The 11084-nt window shown below is 38.2% G+C and overlaps 1 protein-coding gene across 1 annotated transcript in view; it reads right to left on the reverse strand.

Moving 5' to 3' along the window:
• The window catches only part of MYH15 (myosin, heavy chain 15), a 141629-nt gene that overhangs the window by 77915 nt on the left and 52630 nt on the right, over positions 1–11084 (reverse strand). The window contains 4 exon segments of the mRNA XM_011995587.1: positions 2667–2799; positions 4221–4397; positions 10002–10172; positions 10648–10797. Coding sequence (XP_011850977.1) covers positions 2667–2799; positions 4221–4397; positions 10002–10172; positions 10648–10797 — 631 coding nt within the window.

The raw sequence follows: 11084 nt of genomic DNA on the forward strand, positions 1-11084 counted from the left end.
TTTCTTTTCCCCAAATGGTATAGCTAGCAAAAAAAAAAAAAAAAAAAAACGATGAAAACATGTAAAAAGCTCATTTTTGTCACATTATCCTACCTCGCTGATGGAAGCATAAATTCATCAGAGTTCTAGAACAACATGGCAATATCTACCAAAAGCTTCAAAATATGTATGTCTTTTATCACAAAATGTATATTTTTAGTGCTTTTCCTTAAGGATATAATCAGGCAACTGTGCAACAATACTCACTGAAGCATTATTTAGTCACTGCAAAAAAATTAAGCAAAAACAAAGTTAATCCACAAATGCACACCATAGGAGATTAATTTATGAGAGAATATGCATACAGCGAAACACTGTAAGCTTTTAAAATGATGACGTGGATCCATATAACTTATATGGAAAGATTTCTAGGATATTTTTAGAGAAAAAGTTTGTTTACAAAGCCTAAATTTTATATATGATGACCTTCAGTATGTATACATGTTTTTAAGTGCAGCTATGTTATGGGTGACTATAAACATGAAAAATGTTGGGAGGTGTAAATACCAAAATGTAAATAGTTGGTTAATCTATATGAGGTTACAGGTAATTTTTATGTTCTTTTTTCAGTTTTTCTATATTGTCTGTGTTTTTAGCTACATTCATGTATTTATATTCATGATTTATAAAAAATAATAAGTCTATTTCCATTTTCTTGAAGCAAAAGAACCTGTGCTAGGCCAACCAGCTTTATAAACATTTGAATAATGCTAAGTCACTAAGATGTGCAACCCAGCAACAACAAAATCCGTAGGCAAGTTGGACAGAATAGGGTAGCTATCAATATGGAAAACTAATAAAATATTCTCTGTGCCTGAGTAGCAACTGTGCGGTGGCAGATGTCATGAAGCTTAATCACTAATGTTCTTTTGAAACACCCCAGGTCTCTCAGTGAAACTCTTGACTTCTTTGTACTTCAGTTTTTCCATCCATGAAAAGGGAATATTTCATTAATTTTTAAAAAAGAATTATAACCCTGGTTTAGATTATTTGGATTCCCCGGGAGAAAGTATGGTTATTACTAGCAATTTAAAGTTTGGATCCATCAGAAACTTGGAGGCAAGTATTTTCAGAGGGTGTTTTAGAATTAAAAAAAAAAAAAAAAAAAGGCCATTCTGAACAATTCTTGTCTTTTAGTTCCTAAGAACACAGTACACACCCTGAAGAGTTAGAAGACGATTTCTCCTCTAATTCTCTGCCCAAACCATTCAGTGATCTCTTATGATCAGAGAATTACTCAACTGGGAGTCATAAGCGTATGTGGCTACTATCAAACAGACTTCTCAGAGGTACTTTAGCAGCTATTAGAATCAGGCAAATGTACTGCCTGAACATTAGCCGGGTCCAGACACAATAGCTTCCATCTCTTCTTGAGGCAGGCCCAGAGGATTTCAGGCATGTTCCAGAATTATGTCATCATGTGCTGATAAAGCCAGAAAGTGCTAAATTTTCTCTCCATTCCCTATGTCAGTCAGGAGAACCAATCAGCCTGATAGGGGCTGGGAGTTAACATGCAGCTGGGTGTAAGATAACAGCAGGGTATGTTTGAAAGTGAGAGTACGCACCCCATTTAAAGAACAGTTGGTGTACTGTTGCCATGGGGAAATCAGAACCCAGGCTGGCTAGATTATCTATTTCCCCAGAATTTCCATTTTTCAAAAGAAAACGGAAACTCAAATGTGTATGTGAAATCTGATTTTTTAAATTTGTGTGGACCAAACAAAACGTGTTTGAAGGCCAGTTTCTGCTCAGAGGCTGTCGATCTGTGACTTTTGCTATAAATCGTGGAGAGCTTCCCTCTGTGTGTAGGTTAGCATTTACTTCAGTGAGGCTGGTGTTAGCAACTTTGGCTCAGTATCTTCAAATCCATCACATGATGGTGCAGAAGTTTTCACTGCATCCTAAATGCAGTGATATGCATTAACTTCTCTTAAGTAGCATCCCTGATTTTACAAATCTACTATATGGCAAAGCCTAGGTAGAAAGATAGGAACACGGTACATATCGTAAAGTGTCATGGTAAGAAATGAGTAAGATAATGTATCTAACAGTACTTCGTAAATTACAAACTACTAAACAAGATTAGTTGTCAGAATAGAATGCCTGCTAAACAGGTATTTGCTGCATGCTAGAGGCTACAGTTGAGCAAGTCAGACATAATACCTGCCTTCACAAAGCTTTTAATAACCCTAAGTGCACAGAGTGCTGTGAAAGAGAATATTTCAAGATATTTGGGGCAATAACTATATAACTATATATACACGTATATATATGTAACTATATATATGTGTATATATGTATATATATAGTTATTTAGATATTTGGGGCAATAAGTTATTGCCCCAAAATCATTCATCAAAACATGTTTTTTGTTTTCCCTTTGTAGCTAGGTGAAGTGGAAGACAAAAGCAGGCCAGGAACAGACTTCTTGAATCTATCTTAGAGCACTAGTAACATCTCCCTGAAGAATCCCCAGCCTGAAGACAGAAAGACTAATAAGAGAGGACGACTCAGACCACAGGGAGCAGAAACATATCACAGGAAAGAAGCAAGAATTTTTGTAAAAGCTGAGGCAGCCATGGGTTCCATTCTGAGGCTGAAAAATCAAGGAAGATTGTATGACTCACCACTGTCAGTACTCATGTAATTTTCAAAAAGGCTCGCCAGGAGTCTGTTGGAAGACTTCTGAAATACAGCTACCACTGTTTCATTAAGGAGGTCTTTGTTCTTTTCCAGCCAACCACTGATATTATAAGGTACCTTTGGAAAGGCATGCATTTCAGGTAATAAAAAGAAAAAAGATTGCATAAGTTAACATAGAAGGCTGTGCATTACCTTTTTTTTCTTCTTCTTTTTTGAGACAGGGTCTCATTCTGTTATCCAGGCTGGAATGCAGTGGTATAGTCACAGTTTGCTGTAGCCTCGACCTCCTGGTCTTAATCAATCCTTCCCCCTCAGCCTCCAGAGTAGCTGGGACTATAGGCACATGCTGCCATGGTTGGCTATTTTTTTTTTTTTTTTTTGTATTTTTATTTATTGTGCGTGTGTGGAGATAGAGTTTCCACATGTTGCTCAGTTTGGTCTCAGACTCCTACGGCTCAAGCAATCCACCCATCTCAGCTTCCCAAAGTGCTGGGATTACAGGGAGCCACCATGCCCAGCCTGTGCATTACTTTTAATAAATCACAAATTATGTGGGTCCTTTACCTTTAAATCAGTTTAAGGTAATAGTACTGAATAACACTCCAAAAGTCCACTGGGCATCCCAAAAAGATTCTCAAGATTCTTATCATTAACATTGTCAAAAGAAAGGAACAGACAGGATGGGAAGAAGGGAGAGAGATAGGGGAAGAAGTAGAAGAGAGGAGAGATAAGAATGGGGAGAGAGAGCAACAGAGAGGAAGGAAGGATTGAATGGTATTTCATCCCATCAGTCCTTTAAAGGCAAGAATGATAAAATAATCCAACTGTCTCTGACACACAGTGAACACTCAAAAAAACCTAGCAATTGCAGTGGTATTTTACTGTATATATCATTATAATTAACATGCCAGGATATCAAAGAAGAGAACTATAAACATATCTGTGTACAGCTGGCAGGCCATTTTCAGGTCAAAGTATTATTTTATCCTTTATCAGTTCTCTTTTTGTTCCACCCAGAATCACCATCCAGAAGTAGAAGTGCAGAAAAAGGGGCATATACGCCGGTGAGGAAATGAGGAGAGGTAGCAAGAGTCATCAGAAACCTTTTTTGGCCATAGTTTGGAGACCATTACTTCACGTTGACTATTTCTTTATGGGAGAATAAAAAAATCTTCAATAAAAAGATCAATTGAAATCACTCATTCACACAACGTTAAGTTAAAAGGAAGGACAAATGGGGAGAAACTATGACTTTGATGGTCTCCATGCCTTTCTGAAGCTGCCTTGCTTTGAGTTGAGGTTGACAGAGTCCATTTGGAGATTTTTGACCTCTGTGCACATGGAATGCTATTGTAGTATGGCCATTTCATTTCCTGAGTGCTAAATGGTTACACTACCTTTTTTGTGGAACTGAGATGTATTTTGTTCTTCTCTTCATTTAATCTAAACATTACTTAAATATCATCTAAGGGCTTTGGCTGAGCATATTTGAAACAAAATCAGGAAAATTCAAGACCGGGGGTCCAGAGGTAACTCACCACTCCTGCATAATGGACAAGTTCGAAATGAGCTTCAAATTTCTTCTTATCAGGCTTGGGCTTCTGGAGATGAACCGACTTTCCAAAATGGTTGTCAAAGAGTTTGGTCTTGAAAGTCAGGTCTGTAGCCTTAGGAAACATACACTCTTCTTCAAGGATGGAAAAGATGCCCATTGGCTGTTGAAGAGACATAAGAGCAGCAGATTTTTTAAAAAAACACCTGCACTTTCAGTAGGGGGTCAGTATAAATTATTTCGCAGGAACCCAATCAATTGACAAAGGGAAGAATATTCACTGCATAAAACTAGCAATCATCTGTTGGGAACAGGTCCTCCAAAATCTGGCCATAAACTGGCCCCAAAACTGGCCATAAACAAAATCTCTGCAACATTGTGACATATTCATGATGGCCATAACACCCATGCTGGGAGGTTGTGGGTTTACAAGAATGAGGGCAAGGAACACCTGGCCCACCCAGGGTGGAAAATCGCTTAAAGGCATTCTTAAACCACAAACAATAGCACAGCGATCTGTGCCTTAAGGACATGCTCCTACTGCAGATAACTAGCTAGACCCACCCCTTTGTTTTGACCCATACCTTCGTTTCCCATAAAGGATACTTTTAGATAATCTAATATCTACAAAAACAATGCTAATGACTGGCTTGCTGTTAATAAATATGTGGGTAAATCTCTGTTTGGGGCTCTCAGCTCTGAAGGCTGTGAGACCCCTGATTTCCCACTTCAAACTTCTATATTTCTGTGTGTGTGTCTTTAATTCCTCTAGCGCCGCTAGGTTAGGGTCTCCCCGACCAAGCTGGTCTCGGCAATCATCCATTCAACAAATACTAATTAAATATCTGCTACTTAACACCCTTACCAGTACCTGCTGGTGATTGATGCAGCTGTGAGCCACATACACAAAGTGCCTGTCCTCAGGGTGCATATGTTCTAGTAGAGTGGCAGACAATAGGCAAGTAAACAAAGAAATAACTCCAAAAAACAAATGACTTAGTTTCATATAAATGCTCTGAAGAAAACATTCAAAGTAATGAAATAGAGAATGACAGGGGGTAAGGAGGTTTTAGATAGAGTCATTGGGTAAGACACTTCTCCTGAATGAAAACAAGCTGAGAAGATCTGTGCACAAGTATTCCAGGCAGAAAAATGAAGAATGCAAAGGCTCCGAGGCCAGAGCCCACTTGGCAAGTCTGAGGTCCTGCCAGAGGCCAGTGTGGGCAGAGAAAAGCTAGCTTGACGGAGTACATGTTAAGAGAGAATATCAAAGAGGTAAGTAAGTCGTAGCTGGATCTCAAAGGCCTTATAGGCCGTAGTAAGACATGTGGCTTTCATTTTAAATGTAATAGGAAGCCTTTGGAGACTTTTTAAATGAAGTGCTGTGATTTGATTTATGCTTAAAGAGGATCATTGATTTAGAAAGTAGGGCTCGTGGGCTCAGTGCTGCCTGCACTCTGTACTGGAAAGCCGGTGAGCTAAGAATGGCTTTTACATTTTTAAAGCGTTTTAAAAAAACAAACAGGTTGAGTGAGGTGGCTCACACCTGTAATCCCAGCACTTTGGGAGGCTGAGGCGGGCAGATCACCTGAGGTCAGGAGTTCGAGACCAGCCTGGCCAATATGGTAAAATCCTGTCTCTATTAAAAATACAAAAATTAGCCCGGAATGGTGGTGTGTGCCTGTAATCCCAGCTACCCAGGAGGCTGAGACAGGAAAATCACTTGAACCTGGGAGGCAGAGGTTGCAGAGCCAGATTGGGCCACTGCACTCCAGCCTGGGCAACAGAGAAAGACTCTTGTCTCAAAAAACCAAACAAACAAACAAACAAAAATGTTACTGCAAATCTCATGAACTCCATTAGCACACTTTTTCTCTAAAGGACCGTGTAGTCTCTTTCAGACCTTTGCTATGCACTTAGTCATTGAAGCACTGAAAGCAGCATGCAACAACCTGTAAACAAAATGAGTGTGGCCATGCTCCCATCAAACTTGATTTACCTAAACAGGCTGCAGGCTAGACTGGGTCCACAAAGTCAGTTTGCTGATCCCTGATCTAGAGTAGTGGTAGTGTTGGAGCTTATGAGAAGTCATTAAAAATAAGATATGCATTGACTTTAGAGCTGAGTGCCAACTTGCTGATGGAGAGAATGTGGTGTGTAGGAAAATTTTATTGCATCATATAGCACATAATTTTTTAAATGCATTTTTTACATTTATTAGACTTACAAATCCTTTACTTGACTGCAAATTTCCTGAAGGCAAAAGCTATTTATAAAAAATGCTTATATTTCTCTACAGCATTCTATACAGAGTCTTATATACAGTAGTGTGGTAAAAGGCCTAAAATTAAGGCCCAACATTATGTGTGCCTTGGCATCTGGGAAAAACCAGGAGGGGCTCAAAAGTTCCCTTTCTGTTGTGCTCCCATGTGTTATGTCCCTTAGCCAAACACTCTCCTTATGGCAGGGACCATGCATAGTGCCTGCTTATCCCTGAGTAATGGGTTTCATTTCTCTATCAGCCCATGAAATTATTCAAACAAGCCTATCGCACCCTCTTGTAGAATTCTACTGTCACGTCACCTATAATTACTACAAAGTCTGCCTCCCACAGCCCCTGCTTTTTCACTCTTTTCTCAGCACAGCCCTCCTGTGGCCCTGCATGGTTCAAGGTGTACCCCCTGCAGGCTGTGAGCATATGTGGCTACTAAAATGCTGGTCTCATCTGTCTAGTGTTGAATGTCACATGTTCAGCCTTTCCCATAAACCTAGGGCAGGATTCCCTCCTTCAGCAAAGGGGTGAAGAGGAAGCAACCAAAACAAATAGTTGCAAAGTAGACTTACTTGTTGGTTTTTAAAAAAGTAAAAGCCTTTGTTTTAAGGCTTATTTCCAATAATACTAGAAGTTCCTGGAATGCCAGGATGATGCCTTCTGGGGTTTGCACATCATAACCCTTATCATAGTAGGCCCTCAGCACAATTCTGCTAAGTAATTAATTGACAGGTGAACCCTGAGACATACAGGTCTAAGTTCTGGGAACTTGACTGCTTTGCTGTGATCAATTATCAAGCAAAATGTAAGAGTTGCCAATCAAAAAAAGCATGGAGGTATGTGTTTAAAGAAAATACTCATGTGCATACAAGAAACAACTAGATATTAATATGATTTCATTTTATATTAAAAACACCAAGAACGAACACATCTGAAAAGTTTCCCTTGGGAGGTGATAACACATAATGCCAAGATGCTGCCAGTAGTTAAAATATTTTAGAACTTTCTTTGGGATACCTGATACTATTAACTACTGACATCAAAAATTCCTATTGTCTGATGGAATATCATTATATATTATTCAAGTCAAGTCAGGCCAATAAAGTAAATAATGTAATCAAACTAGGCAGTGTAGTTTGGATTCAAAAACCAGTGAATGAAAAGCATTGAAGCAAATTTTCTCTTGAGGCTGGTAAAATTCTAAAATCTATCCTAATCCCAATACCGTGAGAAATTTTCCAAAGAGCTAAATTATTGGAAGCAGTATGTTGCCTTCTAGGGTGTTTACACCAAATAGTAAGTTTTTAAATGTATAATTTGGAGAGTATTTATTAAGAAATAATAGGGAAAATCTCTTTACCAATGCCTTATGTATAACCATAAATATGTCATTATATATTAATACTTTAGTATGTAAATTATTAATGCACAAGTTCTAAACAAACTAGAATATTTCAAGTAATAAAATATGAGCAAATCCTATAATAGATTTGTTCACAGCATAAATGTGAAAGGAGGTCACTATAAACTTGAAGACCAAATTAACAATTAAAGTTTGTGTTAGAATACATTTTTTATTTTAGTTTGATATAAACTTTTTTTTTTTTTTTTTGAGACAGAATCTCACTCTGTTGCCCAGGCTGGAGCGCAGCAGTGTGATCTCGGTTCACTACAACCTCCACCTCCCAGGTTCTAGCTATTCTCCTGCCTTAGCCTCCCTAGTAGCTGGGACTACAGGCACCTTTTTGTACAAATATGAAACTTTCATGTAATGAAAATCCTTTTTTCTTATACGTATACAGAGATGCATGCTATACAACATTTTATACACATTGATGTGTTTTAGTTCTTTCGAATTTTAAAAACATCCCATGATGCATTTTATTTCAAGGACTGAGTTTGATCATTAATATCTGCTACAAATCTTCTTCAGATAGCCCCAACCAACATAATGGGTCTTTTCAAAATTTAGAATCTTTTCAAGGAAGTCTTTGGTATTTTCATTTGCCTGACCTGGATCCTGTTAAAATTGTTTGTCGAAAACCAAAGACTTATCTTTTCCTCTCATCATCTGGTCAGTAATTTTTTCTCATTTTATTATATCAGTAGAAAATACAACAGGAAATTACGTCCATGATGCTAGTGTGTTATTTGGAATAACCAAGACTGGCACAAATGAGGCAACAGACTTCAGATCAACTAAAAATCAGTAACATTCACAGAACTTGTCAGGATCTGAACGTCTATGTCCACGTTCCTGCCTGGAAACAGTATCTTGTGATAATCAAAGTGAGTATATATGATAGGTGACAATTGCCAGGAGCTAAATCTGTCCCTCTGAGGACCTCCAGTTCTTTTGTTTCATTTCTAATCAGACAACTACAGCTTTTATAAGGCCAGAATACATTTACCAGATCATGGTTGGTTCATGCTTATTACTATTTTTAATCAGCTCATGGTTGATTCATTATTATTATTTTTTAATCAGCCTGTCTTTCCCCCAGGAAGTTAACTTGTTATAAAATAAATAAAATCAATGGGATATCTACTCCCGTTGGAAATAATAGTTATTTTCGAAAAGATCTGAAGTCTAATAAACGAAATTGATAGGACACAGATTGATAAAACCTGAGGCTTGCAAAGGACAGGGAAAGGTCAGTTGCCCTAGCTCCTTCCTAGCAGGATTGTTGAGAATCAACTGTGACAGCATAGCTGGAGTTTTCAGGAAATTAAAGGCTTCAGACTGCCCAGATCCATCTTCAAGATTCACCGCAATCCACGGTTATGGCGAAGCCCAAGAGGCATGTAACTGCTAACATGCCGCCATGCTTGCTCTCTTGGTGAAAGCCACAGAAAGGACATACATAATTCCCCAGCAAACCCCGCTCATCTTTCCCAGAACATGCAGAAAGATTTCAGAGTATTGGGATATCACCAAATTCAGAAACCGTACACTGCAGCTAATTTACTAATAAACCATGACGTACTGTCATAAATTACTTTAACTGGTACTTGTCCAATTAAATGAACAAACTACATCCTGCAAGGTAGTGGCCTTGAGGATTGATGGCAGTTGTTTGTTTGCATGCTAATTTGCCAAATTTCGTTAAGCTGCTCTGGGTCTACTCATTCACCTTATGTTAATCAGTCAGGCCCTACAGTGCTCATATTTTCAGCTCTGTGTTTTTCCAGTCAAGAGCACGACAATTTTTTAATCTCGACAAGTTTCCTCTCACATTAACAGTGGAGGCCATGCATTAGCAGCAAATGTGCAGTGAAAGCCTGCGTTAGAGATGATGGAGGGGGCCACTGACAAGAGAGTTTCGTTCGGATGCCATGGGTGATGCACACAAACACCATTAAGACAAAATGTGCAGGACTTTCCGCCCCCATTTCCCATCCTCTGATAGAGCCTAAGTCCTGACATGGATCAACGTAACAGGCAGGGACAATTCTCCCGAAATGAAAATGGACAAGGAGAAAAATATATATTACCTTCTCAATGAGATCTATGCAAGCTTGCAAATCCAGACCAAAGCCAATAGACACCCATTCAATGCTTTCTTTCTTATATTCCTCTTGCTCCAGAACAAACATGTGCCGATTGAAGAATTGTTGTAACTTTTCATTGGTAAAATTAATGCAAAGTTGCTCAAGGCTATTATACTTCAAGGATATGAATAGGTAAGAAGAAGAGATAAAAATAAAATTGAGGTCCACTTTCAAGAACGTCAGGTAAAGAAAAAACCATAACCATTATTATATGATCGGAAATAGACCCAACAAGAAACAAATGCTCAATTAACTCAATTAATTGTAATTTTGAATTGTAATATCATTAAGTGCAATTTTCTAAAGATTATTACAATAACACAGCACTTAATGGTATTAAAATTTAAAATCACAATTAATTCCTTTACCTCTATTTACCTTTATGTAAGACAGAATTAAGAAATCAATAAATAATACCATTAAGTACAACAATAATTACTATTAATTATAGTTCTTCTCCAATCAAGGTAGCCCTTAAGGTATGCACAGAATGATCCTCATGCTTTGACCATATTTTCCCATCTTCAAGTAACATTTTCTAATCTTCTTATAAATGTGCATTGACTTCCTTCTTACCAGATACACTTACCTCAAGGATTTCAAAACCAGTGATGTCAAGAATGCCAGTGAAGAACTGCCTTGACAGCTTGGCATCCAGGGCCCTGTTGATCCGTGCCACCAGCCACTTAAACATCCTTTCATACATTGACTTGGACAGGGCGCCAACAGCACAGGTTACCTAGAAATCACATTGAAAACACTCCTTCATCTGACTGAAGTGTTCGTTTTAATCCTGGGCATTCTCTATCAGCAACCACCTTCTAGTCAAATCAGGATGTGTTTATTGACCTTCTGTGGTTCCAACATTCTGATGAATACAGTGAGAAAAGGAAGAAAAGAAAGAGAGAGACAGAGAGAGAGAGAGAGAGACAGACAGGAAGAAAGAAAGAAAGAAAGAAAGAAAGAAAGAAAGAAAGAAAGAAAGAAAGAAAGAAAGAAAGAAAGAAAGAAAGAAAGAAAGAAAGA

This window comes from Mandrillus leucophaeus, unplaced genomic scaffold (genome assembly GCF_000951045.1).
Source record: "Mandrillus leucophaeus isolate KB7577 unplaced genomic scaffold, Mleu.le_1.0 Scaffold113, whole genome shotgun sequence".
Lineage (NCBI taxonomy): Eukaryota > Metazoa > Chordata > Mammalia > Primates > Cercopithecidae > Mandrillus > Mandrillus leucophaeus.